General features: G+C 43.3%; 1 protein-coding gene and 1 long non-coding RNA gene across 3 annotated transcripts in view; one reads left to right on the top strand and one right to left on the bottom strand.

The window, feature by feature from the left end:
• Window positions 1–3,332, top strand: part of Hira (histone cell cycle regulator) — a 108,182-nt gene extending 104,850 nt beyond the window's left edge. For both annotated transcript variants that reach the window (XM_087198139.1, XM_087198140.1), the window contains one exon: window positions 2,459–3,332. In XM_087198139.1, coding sequence (XP_087054265.1) covers window positions 2,459–2,724 — 266 coding nt within the window. In that variant the 3' untranslated portion in view covers window positions 2,725–3,332. The remainder of the gene's footprint in view (window positions 1–2,458) is intronic.
• LOC110348843 (uncharacterized) overlaps window positions 1–22,585 on the bottom strand; it is a 47,301-nt gene extending 24,716 nt beyond the window's left edge. Inside the window, exon 1 of the long non-coding RNA XR_015446201.1 lies at window positions 21,815–22,585. This is a non-coding gene — a long non-coding RNA (uncharacterized LOC110348843). The remainder of the gene's footprint in view (window positions 1–21,814) is intronic.
• Between the last annotated feature and the right edge of the window lie 1,747 nt (window positions 22,586–24,332).

Raw genomic sequence — 24,332 nt, 5'->3', positions numbered from 1 at the left:
CTTATTTTTTTTTTTTGGTACTGGGGATCAAACTCAGGACCTTGTGCTTGCGAGGCAGGCGGCAGAACCGCTGAGCTAAATCCCCAGCCCAACCATTCAATTTTCTGTTTTCCAATCCCATGCCTTTTTTTCCCTATCATATTGCTCTTGCTAAACACCACATAGTAAATGATACAAGTTTTCTGGTATTAAACCCTCCTTATTTCCTGGATAAACTAAATTGGTCATAGTTTCTTTACTCACTGTTAGAATAGATTGATAATAGTTTATATAGGATTTGTATTTCTGGTTTCATGGGTAAAATAGGCCTGTATTCTTCCATCTCATATTTTTGTATGGTTTTTAAATCAGGGTTATATTTGTATTGTAGAATGAATTGGGGGTTAGTTCTTCATTTTTTAATCTCTGAATTTGTATAAGATTAGAACAATCGGGTACTTGGAAATTTCTTAGAAGTTACTTTAAAAACCTGGTATGTCTAGGCGGGCGCAGTGGTACATACTTATAATCCCAGTGAGTAAGGAGACTCACAGCAGGAGGATCACAAGTTTGAGCCCAGCCTGGGCAATTTAACAAGATCCTGTCTCAAAAATAAAAAATAAGCTAGGCATGATGGCACATGCTAGTAATCCCCGCACCCTGGGAGCCTGAGGTTGAAGGATCACAAGTTTGAGCCAGGCTGAGCAACTTAAGTTACTTGGTGAGACGCTGTCTCAGAATTTTAAAAAATAAAAGAAAGTGGGGATATAGTTCAGTGAAAAGGCCTTGAGTTCATTTCCAGTACCAAAAATCTGGTATATCTAATGTTTTCCATGTGGTAAGAATTAACCCCTTTCTGAGTCAACTTCAATAAATCATATTTTTCTAGGAAATTTTTTTTTTTTTAATGGTGCTGGGGATCAAACCGGGGCTTTGTGGATGCCAAGCATATGCTCTGCCACTAAGCAAAACCTGCAGCCCTCACAGGCATGGTGGTGCACACCTATAATTCCAACACTTGGGAGGCCAAAGCTAGAGAATCACTATGAGTTTAAGGCCAGCCTGAGGTACATAGTGAGACCTTGTTTCAAACAAAAAAAAAAGAAAAGGAGGGCCAGGGATTTAGCTCAGTGGTTCCGCCACCTGCCTCGCAAGCACAAGATCCTGAGTTTGATCCCCGGTACCACCACCACCCCTCTAAAAAAGAAACAAAACTTGCATCCCTAAGAATATTTTTGTGACACCCTCATATGTAAATAGCAGTTTGGCTGATTTTTTTTGTTTTTGTTTTTGTTTTTGAGACAGGGTCTTGCTTTGTAGTTCAGACCAACCTTAAACTCACTACATAGCATAGGCTGACCTCAAACTTGTAGGTCTCTTGGCTCAGCCTCCTGACTGCTGGGATTACAGGCATGTGCCTTTATGCCCAGCTTTATTGTGAATCTTGTTATCTTTTCCTTTGTAAGTGATATGTTCTTGTTCTTTAGAAATTTTCTAATTTTTCTATTTTTGGTATCTTCAAACTATGTATATTTTAATCTAATATGTCAAGATATGAGTTTTTCTGTATCTTACCTGACAGCACTCTGTGGAGCCTTTCAGTCTATGCTGTTCATTTTTAAGTATATGGAGTCTACACATATTATTTCCGCGTGTATTTCCTTCTGTCTCCCCTGTGGGACCTTATTATATGAATGTTGGGCCCCCTGCCCACCATTTGTCATTACTTTTCCCATACAGCTTCTCCTTCCTCCTGCCTCCCTGTTAGAGCTAGAGCTGCTCTTACATCTCACTTGACTTACCCACTCTGATTTGGCCTTTTCTAGCTCCCATTCTCCTGCTTAATCTCATCCACCCCTGGGCTGCTAAACCTAATATGTGCACTTAGTTTTTTCATACCATTTCTAATCTTGATACAGGTTTATCTGTCACACTTTTAAGACTCTGGGCCTTTTATTCCAGTGATAAATGTTTTCTGGCTTGTTTTCCCTTTGAGGCAGCTGTCCTTTTCAGGGTCTGGTCTTTGGACTATGCTACGGAACCCACCTATTATAGATTGTGGTAGCAGTGTGCCTGGGCCTAGGGGAGACATGGGCAAGAGCCAAAGGCATTGAGCTATCAAAACCAGTTGCTATGGGCCAGGGATTTAGCTCAGTGGTACCCACCACCTGCTTTAGAAGTGCAAGGTCTCAAGTTCGATCTCCGGTACCAAAAATTAAAAAAAACAGTTGCTGCCCACCCTAGTCTTGACCTCTCATGCCTAGAGAGCACCAGCATGAAGAGTAGCCTGTCCCAAATGTCCATTCTCCTGATCCTCAGCCTTTAAGGTCTTCTGAGGTTCATCACATGGAAACATATCATGGTTTTCCTCTGGGGCTTCTCCAGTGGGCAGACATGGGTCTCTGCCAGATCAGGAAAGTCCCATATGATCAAAGTCTTCTCCCTGACATTTCACTCAGCTGTCACTCTGTGTCCACAGGGTCTTCGGAAAAGGGAGTTGCTGAAGGAGCTGCTGCCAGTCATCGGGCAGAACCTTCGTTTCCAGCGTCTCTTCACCGAGTATCAAGAACAGCTCGACATCCTGAGAGACAAGTAGCCTGCTCTGGCTTGCCTATGCTGCAGCAAGAGCAGGGCCACACTCTCACCACTAATGATGCCCAGAGCCACCTCTCACCTGGCCAGGCTGCAATAGGAGGAGAAAAACGCTGGCAGGAGATGGGCTGTCCTATACCAGCACCAGCCTAGCTCCGTAGGCAGATGTGCCCTGAGTCCTGGGCCTGATATTGCCTTGGAAGGGACCAGCTCATCCCTCCCTCAAAGCCCCCTGTGTGGAGCTGGGTCTGGGGCTCTGCCCAGCTGCCGTGGGGCCAGTGAAGCACTCCTGGGCCTGCCATCTCCAGCACAGCCCCAACGTGGACATTAGCCCTTGCCAAGGCAGGCACCTTGCTGCTTCAGCTATGATGAATGAGCCATTTGTGAGAGTGAAAACCCAGATATGTTAGGTATTATGCAGCCAGCCGACTGACCTGAGACCTATGTAAAAGGAAAGCTGTCCCAACACATGGACTATTTTTGTACTAGAATTTGCTAACTTGTATATGGAATTTTTCTTTTGGCCAATAATCAGGATTTCCCTATAAGTTACTTGGACATTGGTCACTTGTAGGAAATTTAAACCCTAACTATAACAGCTACACTGAAAAATAATTGTACTGAAATTAAGTTGTCTATCTTCATTTGGTTTAATTTTTAAATGTTTGTAAAAAGAGATGTTTTTTGGGAAATGGGGCAAAGGGGAGGGCTCTTTCTTTTGTAAGTGTAAAATAAATGAACACACATTGAATATCAAACCATCCCAGCTTCCCCACCTTGTTCTTCCAACATCTGTTATCCTCCCCACACTGTGGATCCTCTGCTAAAGTAGTGATAGAACACTGGAGCCTGAAAGGTTCTTTTGATATTATCTGATCCCTCCACTCATGTCCCCACAAAAAATTTTTATTTCAGTGTAGGGAGGGGTCACTTCTCTGGTCATGCAGCACCTTTGGCTTGCCTGGGGCTAGCAGCCAGACTGGCTTGTACATGTCATCTCCCAAGTGAGGCACCGTGATCTTTGGTACTAGCCTGGCTGTACCCCAGATCCTGATCATGCTGGGCTGCCACTGGCTGGCCAGTTTCATGAAAGGAAACTTAAGTAAAGACTTGAATGTACTAAAAAATTATCAGGAAGCTGAAATTTTCTTAGAAAGTAGGGAAGATGCTAATCCACAGGAGAAGAATTAAAATCGGAACCTTCAAGCACAAGTGAGGACTGATTACTCCCTACTCTTAGATTCTGTACCTCGTAAGGGACACCTTGCTAGCTGCATGTAATCCTTAGTCTGAGGAAGGAGCTGTGGTCTTGGAAGCAGAAAACAGAAAGCCTAGATGACTCTGACATCTCTCTGGCTGCTCTCCTACCTAAGGCTCTCTCACTTGGATGTCAAGTGGCTGGGTGAGGCCAGGGGTATATGCATGCCAGACAAAGGAGCATATAAAGTCTGTGTGGACATAGACACATTAAAAGCCAGGCTGCAAGGGGGAAGTTTACTTCAAGGAGTGAGGAGACAGAGACTGTGCTGGTTAGGCAGCTCCCCTGGCAACTACAGCAAGACACTGAGAACTTTGTGTAGCCATAGAATGCACATGGCCTCAAAATCAGCATACCTGTCTGAGATCCAAACCTGCTGGAAACAACTGATGAACCAGTGAAAATGCATGAAACAATAGTTTCAAGATGTCAGAAAAAGGTGAGGGCTGGGGGTATATCTGAGTGGTAGAACATTTGCCTAGTATGTGTGAGGATCTGGGATTAAGCCCCAGCACCACACACAAAAAAAGAGAAGCCTCACACTTGAACCAATTTATAATACAGCTGAAAATCCAGAGACCAAGGCAGCTAAAGTTCATAGGATAGAATACTACAGGAGGGAGAGAGATCCAGAGAGTGAACCCTAAAGTATTCAGCTGATTACTGACCAGGGCCTGCACATGAGGGAACTACCATATGAGGAAACTGCAAAGGCCAGGCAAGGAACCATCTGAGAGGAATAGAATGTAAATTGTTTGGCAGTCATCTGGGAATAGTGTCTCTTCCTAGTAACCAAACTAAAAAACCCTTGTAATTCACAGGCTTAGAATAGAGTATACAGGAAACCTTGGCTCAATAGTGAAGAATAATTAGATGTAACACTGTATGAAGATGCATCTAACAAAGCAACACATAAAAGGATCCAATTAATTACACTGCAGAACAAAGTTCAAGATTTGCAAAACTACAAAAATATGTCGCCTGCCTCGCAAGCGCAAGGTCCCGAGTTCGATCCCTGGCACAAAAAAAAAAAAAAAAAAAAAAATGCAACATCCAACAAGCTGAACTAACCATGTCCAGCATACAAAGATAACAATGCATACAAAACAAAGAGAAAAAATGAGAATAATCTGAATCCAAACTGATTCAGAATTTATACTGATGGAATTGGCAAAGAACATTAAGTTATAATGCTGTTCTTATGTTCAGAAAGTTAAGGATAGGGGTGGAAGGCCATAAAAACTACAGATCAAGCTTTTTGACATCAAAACAATAGATTTAAGATGGAAAAAAAAAGCATGGGATCAATGGCACAGTAGACAGTTCAGAAGAAAAGATTAGTGAACTTGAAGGCATAGCAGTATAAACCCTCCAAAACAGACAGGGAAATCCAAAAGAAAATAGCATCAGAAAGCCATGGAACAAATTCAAGTAGCCCAGTATATAAGGAATTGGAGTGGCCAAAAGATAGGAGAAAAGTGATAGAATTTTTTTTTTTCAGTTCTAGTGATCAAGCCCAGGACCTTGCACACACTGCTAAGGAAAGTGCTCTACCACTCAACTAACACCCAGCACTGAAAATTTCATTTTTAAGAAATAATAGACAAAAACTTGCCCTACTTGTAGCTCTCTTGTGCTCCTGCTACTGACCCTTATGCAACTGTCTGCTTTCCCCTCCCTTATCCCAATAACTACACCAATGATGACCAACTCTCCTACCCTATTTAATGATGGTTCACACCTTCCTACTTTCTCCCAGACTTCTTCCTACTGCCTTTGTCCACTAATCTTAGTTTCCAGGCAAAGCACTGGGGTAATCCATGTCTTCCTATGCTGCAGAGTTCTGACCTGATCTCTTCAGACACCTCCAAACTTCGACTTCCAGATCATATGTGAAGAGTCACAGACCTTCACAAAATAGCTTGATGCAGCAGAAAATTGCATACATAGCGCAGGAACACACAAGAGGGAGAACAAAGCTCATCATCTCTTCTCATTTCCAACCTGTTGGTCCTGTCCTCTCATACATGTGGCAAATACTTCCTTCATATTTTTCTTCTTTATATTGTATTTGTGTATTGATTTAGGTTTCTAATTTTTACCAAATTTAATTTTTGTCCTTTTGCAACCGCTTAAACTTAGAACACTTTACAAAAGATGCATGGATGGCAAATAGGCATATAAAAAAATCTTCAACATCATTAGTCACTCAGAAAATGCAGATTAGCTGGGCATAGTGGCACAAGCCTGTAATCCCAGCATCAGGAGGCTGAGGCAGGAGGATTGCTGCAAGTTCGAGACCAGCCTAGGCTACATAGTTCAAGGCCAGTCTGAACAACATAGTGAGACCCTGTCTCAAAAAAAAATGCAAATTAAAACCACAGTGATACAATAATCATACATATTAGAATGGCTTAAGTTTTTTAAAAGGAAGAAACAATATTGAGTATTAGTGAGGATGCACAGCAACTGGAACTTTCTTGCTACTAGGAGAACAAAGTAGTATAATCACTTTGATAGTTTTCACAGTTCTTACAAAAGATATGCTTAACATACAACCAAAGTATTCTAGGTTTCTTGTTTTGTTTTCAAGATGAATACATTTCTATCATCATAAGGAGCCTTCATGTTACTCTTTTAAAAACATTTTACTGATATATAATTAGTATGCAATTTACTTGAAGTGTTCAATGAGTTTTAGTATAATCACACATGTACAACTATCACCGCAGTCATTGTGAGAGCATTTTCATCACCTCAGAAAGAAATCTAGAGGTGAGGCCTAGAGAGGTGATTGGATCATGAAAGTACTAACCTCATCTTTGGATTAAGCTCATCCTTTGATAAGCTTATAGCTATAGTTTATAGGGTTTTAGGTGGTGGGGCCTAGTTAGAGGATGTAGGTCATGAGGTATGTCTTTGAAACATATATCTTGTATCACTTCTCGACCTTTTGGCTAAGATCAAGTGAAACATATGTCTTGTCTCCTGCCCCTTCTTTGGCTCTTTTCTTCTCTGCTTCCTGGCTGCCATGAAGTAAGCAGCTTCCTCCACTCTATGATCCCATTGTCGAGATATTCTGCTTTGCCTCAGGCCCAAAGCAATGGAACCCACTAACCATGGACTGAAACCATGAGCCAAATAAGTTGTATTTTGTTACAGTGATGGAAAGCTAACCATCAATCAATTTCATCTCTATCGATTTTCCTGTTCAGAACATTTCCTATATATGAAATTACAGAATATGTGGTCTTTGTGACTGGCTTCTTAGACTTAGGATAATGTTTAACATGTATCACTGGGGCCAGGGATTTAGCTCAGTGGTTTCGCTGCCTGCTGCTCAAGCCCAAGGACCCGAGTTCGATCCCCGGTACAAAAAAAAAACAAAACCATGTATCACTACCTTATTCCTTTTTGTGGCCAAATAATATTCCATTATATGTTATTCTACATCTTACTGATCTGATCTATCCACCTGTTGATAGACAACTCTTCTGTTTCCACCATTTGGAAACTATCAATGGTACCCAGCAAGTTTTATATCAGTTACTTTCCTCAATGGTGAGACAAAATACCTGACACCCAAAGTTAAAGGAGGAAAGGTATATTTAACTTACAGTTTATAGAGGTTTTAGTCCATAATCTGCTGGCTTCAAGGCAGGGTGGATGACAGACGTATCACAGAGGAGAAACAGTTCATGGGGTACATATGGTACCAAAAGCAACAAGGGGCCTTAACAGTGTCTTTCTGCCCCTTTTATCTTATCCAGACTACTTAGGGGGCATAGCACTCACCCTTAATCCTAGTGCCCTTGAGCCTAGCATTGCACCATGAATATATATATATATATATATATATATATATATATATATATATAAAATTGTTAGGTCATATGGTGACTAGCTATTTGATGAACTGCCATTCTGCCTTCCAATGTTACTGCACTGTTTAAATTCATACCAGCAGTTCATACTATCAGAAATGTTTTTATTAAAGGGATCCTGTCCCCACTTCCAGAGAAGGGCTAGGCCAGCCAAAACCTTCATCCCCCACTGTGATGAAGAGGACTAAAGGTGCTCCCTGTCCATGGACATCTCTGTCTCCTGTGAGATACCCTGGGTGACCCTGAATGTCATGGGTAAGCAATTTCAATTCCTTTGACTTCTGTTTTTTGTTTGGTTTTTTTTTTTGGTACTGGAGATCGAACTCAGATCCTTGCACTTGTGCAGCAGGCAGCGAAACCACTGAGCTAAATCCTTGGCCCTGTCAGAGCTTCTTTACTCCCGCTTTGACATGTCAATTTGAAGGTCAAATGTTCAACCATGAGTTGTTGTTTATTTTTTGGTACCGGGGATCAAACTCAGGACCTTGTGCTTGTGAGGCAAGCGCCAGAACCACTGAGCTAAATCCCCAGCCCAACCATGAGTTTTTGACCCATTTATGCCAAACATTGAAATGTTTTGAATTTTTGCATGAAATTCATATGTTACCTAGAAAAATTCAAGGACAAGAATTTGAAGAGGAAACATTTCATTATGTTCTGTGGTTATGGTCATTCCAAAAATAGATCACTAGGCACTGAAGTGTTGTCTCACAGTGTCCTATTCTCTTACTAGGAAGAGATTTACTAGCAAAACTGGGGGCAGTTTTCCAAGTCTGGCAAATGCCAAAGCTATACCAGGCCACACTTCTAGACAGCCTTGAGGTTACCATAAAGTCTTACACCCCACTCTTGTGAACAGGTGATTTCTCAGACCCATGCAGGCAGGCAGGGTATCGGTGACCTGTCACTCCAAGATCCTGCAGAAGTGTGGTCCACTGATAGAAGTAGCTTTGTCCAAGAAGGACATCAAAGCTGAGTGTGAGGGGCAGGGTCCCAAGTTAGATCCCCGGTACTAAAAAAACAAACAAACAAACAGAAAAACACTGTGTGTGGTGGCACACGCCTGTAATCCTAGCAGTCAGGAGGCTAAACCAGGAGGATCACCTTGAGTTCAAGGCCAGACTGAAGTACAAAGCAAGATCCCTATTTTTTTTTTTTAAAAATAGGACATCAAAAGACAGGTTATACAGTTGTAAATTCATAACAGGATACTGAGGACAAACCTCTTTCCTCAGTGAACCTTGCTCAAAAAACAGAGCTCAGCCGAATGTGGTGGCCCATGCCTGTAATCGGCACTTGGGAGGCTAAGGCAAGAGGATTACCATGCGTTCAAGGCCAGCCTGGACTATATAGTGAGTTCAAATCCAGTCTAAACTACACAGCGAGATACTGTCTCAAAAAAAAAAAAAAAATTGCAGAGCTCATAACCCCTACTTGGGCATTAATATGCCCATGTAGCAATTTGGAAATAAAAGAACACACTAATAAAATAAAGTATAATCAGGAAATTTTACAACTTCTAGAGGCAGTCTATCTTCCCAAGCAGGTCACTGTCATTCATTGCAAAGGACACCAAAGAAATGTCTAAAATCTCCTTGGGAAATAAAAAAGCTGGTATAGAGGCAAAAAGGACAGCCTCACACCTTCTCAAAACCCTAGCCTTATTCCCCATTCCCAAGAAACTATTCAAACTTGTCCTTCCTCAAGAGACACAGTGGAAAGCTATAAAAACGCTACATGGGAAATGGTCACTGTACTCTTGTGAACCTCTGGAAGACCTGAGGTGCCTCTTCAAAAAATAAATCCAGCACTGCCTCAGATACTGATAAGTAGAGTTACAAATGACCCCTAATCCACCACAGTTTAAATGGGCATCTGTATGTTTTTAATTACATCCATAATGTGGGTAATCTTGTTAGGGCTACGGCTCTCAGGCTCTTGGTAATTTAATATCCCTCTTTGCCATACTTTCTCTACCGCAGGAAGCATGGAAATCTCTAATTGCTAAATCTGTCATAGCCCACACCTTTTAAGACTGACCAGGAAATATTCTCAACTCCTCCTTCTCATATTTGAGCTCTGCATCCTCAACCTAATAGTAAAGTTTATCCATTCAAGATAGTGATCCAGACTACAGCCCATGATGCTCCTGATAAATTCACCAAGCTTTCTCCCACTGAACAGGCAGCTCAGCAGTTCCTCACAATGGGCACTAACTTTTCTCATTGTCTCCTAACAGGAATCTTTTCCTTTTCAACCCAGCCAGTGAGCCAAAACATCCCAAAGTACAGTAGTCTACAGCACATAATACCCAGTAGGTAGGGCCTACAGCCGCTTTCAGCTGGTAGTCATTATGTGAAGATAGAGGCCTCCACACCCTCAGCACCCTACAAAGAATTATGGGGATTTATGTTTCTCAGAGGGAAATGAGGCAGAAGATTAGAGAATAGCCAAACTGGCTGGGCAAGTAGGTGTGACCCGTCAAACACAGAGATCCAGGAGACATGAGCCCAAATACTGCATCTGATACAATCAGAACATGCTGTTTTCAATTCTTCTCATGAGAAATCAAGCAGGTTTTTAATAGGATGGCCTAGATCTGACATCAGCTTGAAGAGTAGGGGGGGAAAAAGAGCGCCAGGGGCCCAGGGATTTAGCTCAGTGGTTTTGCCACCTGCCGAGCAAGTGCAAGGACTGGAGTTTGATCCCCACTACCAAAAAAAAATTAAATTAAAAATTTTTTTAAAAATTATTGCCATTAAGCTCATGGCCACTGAGTTCTTTCATGATGGTCCACTCTCAACCTGCAGTGTACTTCTTTTCATACTTTTAATTGGCCCATAATCACTTTGCAGAGCATGTATCTTTTCCTACCTTTAATAAATGTAAAATCTTGCTACCTTTTGTGCTTGTCTTGACCAATTCTTTGTTCAAGACAGAAAGAACATAGAAAGCACCTCTGGGAGGAGTCCCAACCACCCAAACACCCAGTAATATTCCTAGTGTGTATAAAGTAGTATTATTATAGTTTTGATTTGCATTTCCCCAAATACTGTACATTGAGCATATTTTCATGTGCTACTGGCCAGTTGTATGTTTTATTTACAGAGTCATTTATTTGGCCCCTTTGCCAACTTTTAAATTTAGTAATTTAGTTTTTTTATTTTGTTTGATATGGTTTGGGTTTATTTTTTTTTAAAGACAGGGTCTTGCCCTGAGTATGGATGCCTTGTGTGTGGTTTGGTTTGGTTTGGTTTTTTAGATTTTAGTGTGTTTTTTTGTTTTGTTTTGTTTTGTTTTTTGGTACCAGGGATTGAACTCTGGTCCTTGAGCTTGCACAGGAGGTGGCAAAACCACTGAGCTAAATCCCTGGCCCATGGATTTTAGTTTTTTGAGACCAGGTCTTGTTATGTCATCTAAACCAGTTTTGATCTATTTAGCCTAAGGTGGCCTCAAACTCAGGATCTTTCTACCTCAGCCTGTTGAGTGCTGGGATTACAAGCATGCACTACCATACCCAGGTTACCATCGAATTTGGTGAAAATTCTTTTTTCTTTTTTTTTTTTTTTTCAGTTACCGGGGATCTAACTCGATTCCTTGTGCTTGCCAGCAGCAGGATGGTAAAATTTCTTAATACAATCTAAATGAAAGTTCATTATCAGATACATAATTTGCAAATATTTTCTCTGCTTTTATAAATTGTCCTTTGGGGTTTTTGGTTTTGTTTTGTTTTGAGACAGGGTCTCACTATGTAGTTCAAGCTGGCCTTGAGCTATGTACCCCAGGCTGACCTCAAACTCATGGCGATCTTCCTGCCTCAGCCTCCCAATTGCTGGGATTACAGACATGTGCCACCACATCCAGCATTGCTTTCTTTTTTGAGCCAGAGTCTTGCTATGTAGCTCAGGTTAGCCTGTAACTCATGGATCCTCTTGCCTTGGCCTTAGCCTCCTGAGTGCTGGGATTACTGTATAGGTGTGTGCCATCACAACAAGATCACAGAACTTTCTTATTTTTTTTTTAAACTTTCTTTTTTTTTTTTTTTTTTTGGTAGCGGGGATCGAACTTGGGACCTTGCGCTTTCGAGGCAGGCGCTGGAACCACTGAGTTAAATCCCCGGCCCTCTTTTGTTTTTTATTACCAGGGATTGAACTCAGGACCTTGCACTTGCAAGGCAGGTGGCAGCCACTGACCTAAATCCCCCACAAAACTTTCTTATTTTGATGAAATCTAATTTATCTATTTTTTATTTTGTTGCTTATGCTTTTGTTCTCATATTTAAGAGAATACAAATCCAATGTCATACAAACTTACTCCCTTGTTTTCTAAGAGATTTTCTTTTTTGTTACATTTAAGACTGTTTTCTGAATTTTTTGGTTTTGTTTCTTTTTACCATGCTAGGGATCAAACTCAGGGGTTCTTGCATATTAGGCAGGCCTTTTAACAATGAGCTAGCTAGCTGGGAATTTAGCTCAGTGGTTCTGGTGCCTGCCTCACAAGCCCAAGGTCCTGAGTTTGATTCCCAGTACAAAAAACAAAAACAAACAAATAATGAGCTAGACACACACTAGCCCCTTTTAGTGTCTATTTGTTTGAAATGATATCTTACTATGTTGCCCAGGCTGGTCTCAAACTCCTGGTCTTAAGTAATCTTCCTGCCTTAGCCTTCCAAGTAAAAAGAATGACAGCTGTATGCCAGCTTGACTGGCTTTGACCCATCTGAGTAAATTTTTGTACATAGTATAAAGTAAGAGCTCAACTTCACTATTTTTTGTGTGTCTACCCAGATGTCCCAACCTCATTTGTTGAAAAGATTATCTTTCTCCCATTGAATAGTCTTGGCAGCCTTGCTGAAAATCAGTAGATCATAGACCTCTGGGTTGTTTCTAGACTCAAGTCTATTCTCTTGAAACAGATGTATACATCTTTATGCCAGTATTACACTCTCCACTCTCTTGATTACTGTTGCACTTTTTTTCCCCCCAATTCTGGGTACTGAAGTTCACAGGGGCCTTCACACTGAGCTACATCCCCAGCCTATTTTTTTTGGTACCGGGGATTGAACTTGGGACCTTGAGCCTCTGAGGCAGGTGGTGGAACCAATAAGCCAAATCCCTGGCCCCCAGCCTTTTTTTTTTTTTCAAGAGAGGGTCTTGCTAAATCACTAAATTTCCCGAGCTGAGCTCAAACTTAAGATCCTCCTACATCAGCCTTTCAGAGTGCTGGGATTTCACATAAGGATCACCACACCCCACTGTTGCTTTAAATCCCCCACCCCTCAACGGGGGATCCAACTCAGGGCCTTGTGCTTTTGAGGCAGGTGCGGTGCCGCTGAGCTAAATCCCTGGCCCTTTGTTGCTTTAAATTTAAAAGTAGGAAGCATGAGTATTCCAACCAAGTTTTTAGTTTGTTTTGTTTTTTGTTTTTTTCCAAGACTGTTTTGTCTATTTTGGGGCTTCTGAGTTTCCATGTGAATTTTTAGAGTCAACGAGTCAGTCTCCACAAAGAAGCCAGGGACAGTCCTGATAGGGATTATGATGGATGTATAGATCAGTTTGGGGGATACTGCTGCCTACCAATATTAAGTATTCCAGTCAATGAATACCATTTATTTGGAGTTTTTCCATAATTTATTTCAATAATATTTTGTAATTTCCAAAGTAAAAGTTTTAAAGTCCTTTTGTAAAATTTATGCCCAATTATTTCAATGACATCATAAATGTTAATGTTTTAAAATTTTCCAAAAATAAGTTTTGGCGACAGCCTCCTGCTACGTAGTTTAGGCTGGCCTTGACCTCACTATGTACCCTAGACTGGCCTTGAACTCATGGCAATCCTCCTGCCTCAGCCTCCTGAGTGCTGGGATTAAGGTGTGTGCCACCATGCCTGTCCTTAAAATTTTCAAGTTTGAGCTAGGCAGGGTGGTACACAGAGATCAGATCCTTAGCCTCACAGCCACTCACCTGGAACTGGCAGTTGCCCCTAGGAAAAAGCAGCACACATCCCAGGCTCACTTTTACTAGTTTTCTCTTAGATGTTGGTCCCATAATTATTCATTGCCTTGTTAGTTCTCTGATGCTTTGTGGAAATAGAAATCTTCTGTGGACTTTCAAATCTCACCTATAGGAAATTCTCATAAGAACTGGAATTTAGATATAATTTCTATACCAATTCTTAAATTTTGTCTTTCAGCTGTCTCCGACCTTCTTGCTTTTATAAACTGCTTTTGATTCACCAACTGTGACTAAAACTCTATTTCTGCTTTGGCTTTTTTTTTTTTTTTTGGTACTGGGGATCAAACTCGGGACCTTTCGCTTGTGAGGCAGGTGGTGGCACCACTGAGCTAAATCCCCAGCTCTATTTCTGCTTTGGGAGAAATTTCCTGTTAGATTCTGCCAACAGTGTTGATGGAGGAAACTGTGGTTTCTCCGTGAGAATCACTCCAGTCATAATCACTCCAGTCTGAGATTACAGGTTTGCATCAACATACCCAATACTTTTTTATTACTTTTATTTTGGGACAGGATCTTACTAAATTGACCAGGCTGTGCTCAAATTGCACCGTCCTGCCTCATTCACCCGCAGTTCTGGGATTACAGGTATGCACCACTATGCCTAACTGTTCTATTCTTTAAAATATTTTCAGTTCCTAGATGATCAAGTTACTGTGCAAATAATTACACCATCACTGTGTTATTCACAGTGGACTACTAATCTCTCTCTCTCTTTCTCTGTACCAGGAATCAAACTCAGGACCTTGTGCTTGCCAGGCAGGCACAGTGCCACTGAGCTACATCCCCAGCCCCAGGACCATTCATCTCTTAAAATTTACTATGAGCAACGTATGAAACAACAGAGAAGCATGCCACCCAAAAAAGGGCCATTTTAGGAGCAGCCAGCACCAGATACCAAGTTTGCTGGTACCATGATCTTGAACTTCCAGAACTGTAAGAAATAAATTAATTTCTGTTGTTTTTAAGTTACCTAGTCTGGAATTTTGTTATAGCAACACCAATGGACAAAGACTGGCTGGCTGGCTGCTGACATAGTTCTCATCTTTGCTTCCTCTATTCTCATTTTACTTACAACTGTCTTATTTGCAGTACTGAGGAGTGGACCTTTCTGGACTCATTCTAGGCAAGTCCTCTACCACTGAGCTACACCCCTGGTCAACAACAGGCACTGTTAGGTTAACCCTTTAATATACTCTATTCACTTTTCATTTATAGGATTTCTATTTGGTTCTTCAAATCTGCTTAGTCATTCTTCATAGGTTCAGGTTTCCTGTGTATATTTTGCCCCACTACTATTTTTAAGCTTGTCTTCTAGCTCTTTAAACATATTAAAGTCTGTGATAATTTCGGTGTTGGTTTTTTTTGAGACAAGGTCTTGCTATTTAGTTCAAGCTGGCCTCTTGATCCTCCTGCCTCAACCTCTTAAATGCTGGGATTACAGGTGTGTGCCACCATGAACAGTTTGTGATCATTTCATTATCTCAATCCTTGTGGTTCTCCCAGTTGTTGTTTGAGATGCCTTTTTTCCTTGAGTGGTTTTTTGTTGTTGCTTGGTTTTGGTTTTTTTGGTACCGGGGATCTAACTCGGGACCTTGAGCTTGAGCTTGCGGGGGGCAGGCAGCGGCACCACTGAGCTAAATCCCCAGCCCCAGTGTTCTGTTTTTTTTTAAATTTTGATTTTTACCATGAGCTGCTCATTTTTCTTAGAATTTTATTATTAGGATGGAGGTCTGCAAGAATAATTGTAGGATGGACACCCCAAGCAAATTCTAAAGTGTGTATGAACAGATTTCACCAAATTATCCTCACACTGTCATTGGCTAGCCTGAGTCCTTGCTTTGTGATAATGGAAATTAAAACTAAAGGGACAAAATGAACTTAGAAGCAAAAGCTTTGATTGGAAAGTACACTAAGAGAAAATAAGGAAAGGACTCTAGCTTGAGTAGCTGGGAAGGGGCACACTCTGATGAAGAGGATCAGACTGTCACAAAAGAATAGAAATTAGTTTTATGGGGTACTGCAGTGGGTTGGGGTCCAATTGATCTCATCTTTGTACTGGTTTTGTGCCACCAGAGAAATTTTCCTGACTTGGGTGATTTGATTTCCATGAAATGACTGCCTGTGTTTGCAGCAGTGTCATGTGACGCTGCTTTTCCTGGGACTTTGGTGATTACAGGTTTAGGATAATGGCTGGAGACTTCCGCGTGTCACTCCAAGGGGACAGAGGTCTGGAACTGGATGTTGTAAAAGGTGGTAATCAGATATTCCTGCCAATCTTGAAAGTTACTTTAGTTGTTCTTTTTTTTTTGGCACGGGGGCGGAGATCGAACTCGGGTCCTTGCGCTTGCGCAGCAGATGAGAAAACCACTGAGCTAAATCCCTGGCCTCCCATTTAGTTATTTTTTTTATGGCATCCTTAGTCTTTTGGAGGGATGAGCTATGCTAGGTAAATTTAGGGCTAATAAACCTTGTTTTGCTGACTTTTCCTAAATGATTAACATGGCTATATCCAAAGCTTTAAGACAAAACAAAAATGAAGGTCAGGGTTTGTTGTTTTTGGTTACCTATTTGGCACTTGTAGGCCTAAACAATCATGGTTTTAGTAAAAACCACTTTAAAGTCCCTGATTGTCTCAGAAGAAAGCACAAATAGTGCTTCTAATGAGTAACCGGTTAAGGGCCTGGGAGTTGGTTTGTCCTCTGCCTCTATGGTTCTATAGTTGTCCCTGATTACTTCAACACCATTGTCAACAGTGTTAGTAGTTTTTGACATTTACTGACAAGATATAAATATATAGCTTATCTAAGATATGATACATCTTAGATAAGAGATATATATAAAATAACATATATATAAAAATTTAAGCTGGACACGATGTCGTCCTCTGTAATCCTCAAACTCTGGGGAGCTAAGGCAGAAGGATTGGACTGCAAATTTGAGCCTAGCCTGGGAAATCTAGCAACTTAGTAAGACCCTGGCTCAAAATAAAAAATAAATGAGGGCTGGGGATATAGCTTAGTGGGAAGGCCCGAGGTTCAATCCAGTGTACCTTGAGGAAGTCAATGCAGAGGATGAGAACACATCAAAACTGGGGGTAGAGGTGCATCTAAAGAAGGTTAAAGTTACAAGGGCCAGATTTGCAGACTTCCCTAAGGGATGAACACAAATTTGAGATAGTGGCAACACCCTTTTTGGCTTTCCTCTGTATAGACAGACCATATCTCATTGGAGTGGGACATCCTCTTCCACCCACTAAGACTAAAACCACTAAAACTAAGATGACTAAACTACAGATTATCTGACCAAGGTTAATGATGTCATCCATCACCTTTGTTACTATTGGATCAATATTACCTAACTGACTATACCGGTAATCTCATTGCTTGATTATAGTTTCTGCTCACATTGTACCCACCCATTGTGACTTTGCTCTATAAAACTTCCTCAGAGAAGTGGGCTTGTTGGTAACCCATTCGGGACCTCTCCTGTCTCTCAGGAGCTATTCTATTTCTCCATTCCTATTCCCCAATAATTTTTTTTTTGGTACTGGGGATTGAACTCAGGTCCTTGCACTTGTGCAGCAGGTGGCAAAACCACTGAGCTAAATCCCCGGCCCTAAATTTTCTTACTCTTAACCTCCATTTTTCTTAGAATTCATTCTTCATAGGTTTGGGAGTTACATCTATTCCCCCTATATCACCAGCACTCTGGAGGCTGAGACAGGAGGATTTGCAGTGAGTTCAAGGCCAGCCTGAACTTCATAAGGAGACCTTGTCTTTAAAAAGCAAGAAACAAACAACAACAACAACAACAAAAACTGGGGATGTAGTTCAGTGAAAAGGTGCTGGATTCGATTTCTTAATACTGCTAAAAAATTACTTATTAGCACATATTAGTTATGCAGAATCATGAGTTTCTTTTTGGCATATTTATGTTATGGTTTATACCTAGCATTCAGAAGTAGGACTCTGAGGTGGGTGGATCATGGGGGTGCTGTGCCCATCAGTAGATTAACAGATTGATGAGCTCCTGGCTGAGTGTTCTGTTAGGAAGTGGGGCCTGGTTGGGATGGATCACTGGGGGCATGACTTGGAAGGGTATTCAGGTTTTTATTTTTGATTTGTACAAATTTTATTTATATGTCATTTTTCTCCACTTGCACTGATTGTATAAATCAAGGGTAATTTATAATACTCACACCATGTCTAATGTTCATATAATTATATAATGCTCTGCTGGACATGGTGGCGCATGCCTGTAATCCCAGCACTAGGGAGGAAGAGGGAGGAGGATCGCTAGAGTTCGAGGCTAGCCTGGGCTACATAGTGAGTTCAGGGCCAGCCTGAACTACATAGCAAGACCCTGTCTGAAAAACAACCCCCAAAAAATTTGTATAATGCTCATATAATTCTCTTATCCTGGCTCCTCCTTTCTGTCTCTGCTCCCTGATCACCATGAAATGAGCAGGTTTCCTCCTCCAGGCCTTTCAACCATGTGATATCTGCCTTGGTGCCAGCCAACCACAGACTGAAGACAATGAAACTGAGCCAAAATAAACTTCTCTTTTATGTTGTAGCTGTTGGATATTTTGTCAGTGATGGTATTGTGGAGAGCTCAGCTAGTTGGGAAATATTATAAGACAGGCAAGGCCAAGCCCTTCAGAGAGTCAATACAGAAGACAATTGAGACCCATTTACTGAAAGCTAGGATTCCAAAAACAGGAACTACCACATTCACATACTTCCCCTAGGGATGAACAGCAGTGATTGATATTTTAAATAGCTATCAATCACCTTGCTGGGGACTAAAATCTCTTCAGAGCATTTCTTCCCAGAAATCCTTGTTCTTTCCAAGTATGCTTACTACATGACTAGCTTCCCCATTTGATCCCCATTTAATCAATATTACCTAAGCAACGATACTTGAAATCTTACTGGTTCAGGGCCAGGGATTTAGCTCAGTGGTTCCGCCGCCTGCCTCGAAAGCACAAGGTCCTGAGTTCAATCCCTGGTACCAAACCCCCCCCCCCCCAAAACCAAAACAAAACAAAAAAACAACAACCTTCCTCAGCCCAGGGAGGGTCGCAGAGTTACGAAGTTCAGAAAAGGGATTGGAACCCAAACCTTTGATTCACAACCTCAGCAAGTAACTACTTGGTTTCTATTTAGCCCCAGATTCTAACCCAGACATTTTAAGACCTGACCCAATGTCCTTACTTGACTGCCTGCTTTGCCCCTTTGGTATGTACTGTACTGACTTGGGGTTTGCTTGTTGTTACTTAACATGTGTACATGCATGAAACCATTTGTGTTGTTATTCCCTGATAGTTACAATTCAAACTTAAGATTTTCCCAAATTTCTTTTCTTGGTACAAAAAAAAAAAAAAAGAGAGAAAAGTCCAGGTCCTGATGGCTTCACTGCTGAATTCTAGAAGACACTGAAAGAAGAACTATTGCCACTACTGTTTAAACTCTTCAATGAAGTTGAAAGGGAAGCAATACTCCCAAATTAATTCCTGGAAGCAAGCATCACCTTGATCCCCAAAGCAGAGAAAGACCCAACCGAAAAGGAGAACTATAGGCCAATCTCACTAATGAACATAGATGCAAAAATCCTTACTAAGATACTGGCGAACAAAATCCGGAAGATCATCAGGAAGATCATACACCCTGACCAAGTGGGATTCATCCCAGGGATGCAGGGATGGTTCAACATATGCAAATCTATAAATGTACTACACAATATTAATACAGCCAATGGCAAAAACCATGTGATCATCTCAATAGACACAGAAAAAGCATTTGGCAAAATCCAACACATATTCATGATAAAATCCCTACAGAAAATTGGAATCAACAGTCTCTACCTCAAACTGATAAAAGCCATCTATGAAAAACCAACAGTCAGTATCATACTAAATGGTCAAAAGCTGAAATCCTTCACACTAAAATCAGGAACAAGACAAGGATGTCCACTATCACCACTCCTGTTCAATATAGTATTGGAAACATTAGCCACAGCAATTAGAAAAGAGACAAAAAGAAAAGGAATAAAGATAGGAAACGAAGAAAAATTGTCATTATTTGCAGATGACATGATACTCTATATAGAAGACCCCAAGAACTCCACCAAAAGTCTTCTAGACTTAATAACCAAACTCAGTCAACCAATAATAAATGCTGCTGGGGCTGTGGGGAAGAGGAATGCTGCTCCACTGCTGGTGGGATTGTAGACTGGTGCAACCACTGTGGAAATCAGTATGGAGATACCTCAAAGAACTAGGACTGGAAGTCCCATTTGACCCCGCTATTCCCCTGCTGGGGATCTTCCGCAAAGAATTAAAAGAATCATACCACAGTGATATATGTGCACTCGTGTTCATAGGAGCGCAGTTTGTAATAGCTAAAATTTGGAAACTGCCCAAATGCCCATCAACTGGAGACTGGATAAAGAAAATGTGTTTTTGTTTAAAAATAAAATGGAGTACTACTCAGCAGTAAAAAATGAGAAATTAGAGACATTTATAGCTAAATGAATGCACATTGAGATGATACTCTTAATTGAAATAAATAGGACACACGTGTAAATACCAAATAGTTTCTCTAGTATGAGAAACTGAAAGTGTAAATAAGGACTAACAGATATAATAGATAATGTGAAAGGGGAAGAGGAAAGTGGAGGGTAGGGGAAAAGGAAAGAAGGGAATGGAATTAATATGAGAAAATGTAAAAATGGAAACAAAGTCTTTGTAAATAGGGAAAGATGGGGGGGTTGAAGGGAGGGGAGGGGAAGGGGAAAAAAAAAATAAGAACCAAGAGATCATTTAAAGGAGCAAATTCCCAATGATAAATGTCATTATATTGTATACCTGAAATGTATCAATAAAATTAAATTCAAAAAAATTAAATTAAAAGACTATTAGCATGGAAAAAAAAAACCCACCAAATTCAGTAGAGTAGCTGGATACAAGGTCAACACACAAAAATCGGTACTTTGGTGCTGGGACACAGCATTGGAGCGCTAGGGGGAAGAACCAGCACGCGCAAGATGGGTAAAAAACAGCATGGGTGTTTGCATTGGAGCGTGAGAAAGAAGAACCCGCAGGCGCACAAACGGTAAGAAGCAGCGTGGGTGTTTGCAACGTTTTTTTGCAATTTATTGGGGAGGAAAGTCCCTTTTTTTTTTTTTTGGTACCGGGGATCCAACTCTGGTCCTTGCGCTTGCGCAACAGGCGGCGAAACCACTGAGCTAACACCCCCCCACCTCCCCACCCCCCCACCCCCGCTGCTTTTTACCGTTTGGGCGCGCGGTCCTCCACAGTCTCAAGCGAAATGTTACTTCGTTGTGAAGGACCCTTGTTAGCAAGACAGACTCCATATTGCTGCTTGACCCACCTCCCTGCCCTTTAGATGAACTCAGAAGGAGGAAGTTTAGAAACCTCCTCCCCTTAGAGAGTCTCTTAGAAACAACAATTAATCAACTATTGTTTTACAAATGTTCCAACAGCAGGACGTTCTGCTTCTGTACCTTTTGCTTGCTTTACTAGTTCTACCCCATAGGGGGGGCCTAGAAACTGTTGGCCTCAAAGGTGTATAAAACATGTTTGTCAACCCCCAGCCGAGGCTCGAGTCCGATGCTCGGCTAGGTCCCGGCCGGTAATAAACTCCTGTGTGGATTTACTATCTGTCTCTGGTTGGTTCTCTCTCGCTGGGTGTAACAGTTGCTGTCCGCAAGAGGTGCTTTTTACAGTTTGTGCGCGTGCAGTTTCTTCCTTCTCGAGCTCCAATCCCAACACCCACGCTGCTTCTTACCATTTGTGCGCGCGGTCCCAGCAACAACGTATCATTGCGGTGGAGACTGTGGAGCAGTTGGCCGCTCCAAGAGGTACGCTCCCCCGGTTTTTGAAAAAGAAGTATCCCACACTCCCCGACAGCTCTGGTGGGCAGTTCCCTGGGCTAGCTTTGGCCCTCAGCCCTGCAACCCCCCCCCCCATGGGGGGGGGCAGGAACTTGCTCCTGGGGCTCATCTCCCGGACCCCTCACCACACCCGCCCAAGAACCCTAGGTGAGTGTATCCCGCTTAGCCACCTTTTCTGGTGGATCCACTTCTAGACGTCCCACAGCATTCTGGGCTTCAGATCAGCTTTGGGAAAAGAGTATTCCAAACATGTCCTGTTCCTGGCAGACCCTTGTCTGCCTCATCCGGCAGGCTGTCTTCAGAGGAAGCCGGCGCTTTCTGCAGACGGTTTTCAGATACCCTGTAGCTCATCCCCCAGTACGGAGGAGCAGACTGGCTCTTTGGCTCATGGAGCAACAGGCTCAGCCCAGGAGGGGCATCTGTGGTCCTGGGAAGCTACGGTCTGCATTCAGGCCCGTTGAAGGCCAGCAAGGTGTTATTCCTTTTGTCCCAAGGCCTGGGCCTCTACCTAGCAACCTCTGCAGGCAGCCCTCCAGAGATAAACCTGACCCTTGCTCCCAGCCCTCCAGTGTGAGCTCGTTGATTCGGCGAAATGCCATCAGCAGCTCCTACAGCTCCACTGGAGGGTTACCAGGACTGCGAAGGAGGGGTCCAGCCTCAATTCACACCAGGGCACAGCACAGGAGGCGCACTTACAGTCCTGGGAAGCTACGGTCTGCACTCAGGCCCGTTGAAGGCCAGCAAGGTGTTATTCCTTTTGTCCCAAGGCCTGGGCCTCTACCTAGCAACCTCTGCAGGCAGCCCTCCAGAGATAAACCTGACCCTTGCTCCCAGCCCTCCAGTGTGAGCTGGTTGATTCGGCGAAATGACATCAGCAGCTACTGCAGCTGCATTGGAGGGTTACCAGGGCTGCGAAGGAGGGGTCCAGCCTCAATTCACACTAGGGCCACTCAGGGGCCCCTCCAAAAGATCCAAGGGAGAAAGGCTTCCAGTATTCATGTTCAGGCCCACAAGTTCCCCCAACGCTGAACAAAGTGGCAAGACGTGACATCGAGGCAGGCAGAAACAAGGAGGAATCGCGTGGCCACAGTGGAGGGTTCTGGCGAGGTAAACGCAAGACTCCCCTTCTGAGGCCTAGGCAAGGGTCCCTCTGCCCCTGCCCCCCCCCCCTGCCACCATCTCTCAAACTATGCCATGAGGTAACCCCTGAAGACATAGCTCGGGAGAAGGAGGCCTCATGGAGGCTCACGAACAATATTCTGATGGGGAAGTCACAGGCCAAGGTCAGCAAGACCACCCCAGGGACTGCTCCTCCTGCTTTGCCTGGGCCTTCAGTAGGGGAGCGCTTTCCTCACAGGAAGGAAAAGAGGAAACTCACCCAGGGGCCCACTGAGAATGGGGAGGACCCGGGCCCTTTGAATCCAAGGGCCGCTAAGAGCACAGCAGCCGGTGCCACATCTCTCACAGCACCTCCTGGGGCCCTGCTCTCGTCCTCCTAAGCCCAAGGCTCTGCTCCCCAGTTAGGGGTCACCCCTACGGGTACATCCGGGCCTGATGACGGGGTCACCCCTATGGATACCACACCCACACCCTGAGCCTCTCCTCCTGGGGCCTCCCACTGGCTCCAGTGGGAACTCCTTCCCCTCTGCACAGGCTATTGTGACTTGCCCAGTGGCAGCACAGCCACAGCCTCCACCCTGCCCACACTGAACCCCAGCCATACAAGGGAACCATTAAACCAGGCCACACAAGGGAAACATCGCATTGACTCTGCCTCTAGCAAGCCACCCACACCGGGGCCATTGATAGGCACAGGCAGCAGCATGGAGCAGCCACCTAGCCTAGTGGCCTCCATTTCAAAGCCCTGGCAGCTCCAGCTCCAGGACTGGCCCCAGCCTCTACTCCAGCCTCGAGCAGCACAACACAGCCAGCCCTCGGGGGTTCCTTATTCACAAATAGGAGCCCAGGGAACCATGACAGCTCCCAGGTGGTCTCTAATGTCACCCAGGCTCTTTTCCCTCCTGGGACTTGAATTGCCGCTGCCTCTGCCACAGCCACATACCCACATACCCAGGGCTATGACTCAAATCCAGCACAACGGACAGCACTTCTCAAAGGTGCCTGACCAAAGCTCAGGCTCAGCGATGTTGGCAGCTTGAGCTACACCAGAGGGCTGTGGGAGGAAACAGATGCCCCACGTTGTAACTGCCTTTGAGGCACTGAGCAGATCTTTAATGGGAAGAGGGAGCCCCAAGCACCACAGTGCACGCTGGGGGATCCGGGATCATGACAAGCAAGGTTGCCTCAAACCACACGCGCAAGCTGGCCTCTAACCCTGGCCTCCTTGCCTCTCATGAGGCCAGAGTTAGGGGGAAGCTGGCCTTTTAGGGTCACCTCATCCTCTGTCTAGGCTTCTCACACACAGCTGCTGAATGAGCCACCAAATCATCCTCCAGCAGCTCAGGACCTGCTCCTGTGGAGTTTAAGAGGCCAAAGCTGCCCTAAGAGAATAGCCACTTCCTCCTAGAGGCTACCTGTGAGCCTTGTATACATGTCAACCACAAATCCTGTGCTGACCTCAGTGATCCTGGGGCACACTGGAGGTTCAGAAGAGCATCATCTGCCTCATTCCAGCTGTCTTCCCGGCTCCTTTGCCCTCAAAGCTGGCTGGGATTGCAGGTGTGTCCT

The sequence above is a fragment of the Heterocephalus glaber genome, unplaced genomic scaffold (assembly GCF_053883595.1).
Source record: "Heterocephalus glaber isolate CG9 unplaced genomic scaffold, H.glaber_assembly_v1.0 deba00001687, whole genome shotgun sequence".
In the NCBI taxonomy this organism is placed as follows: Eukaryota; Metazoa; Chordata; class Mammalia; order Rodentia; family Bathyergidae; genus Heterocephalus; species Heterocephalus glaber.
The sequence above is the reverse complement of the archived record's forward strand: the minus strand, read 5'-3'. Positions and strand labels throughout refer to the sequence as shown.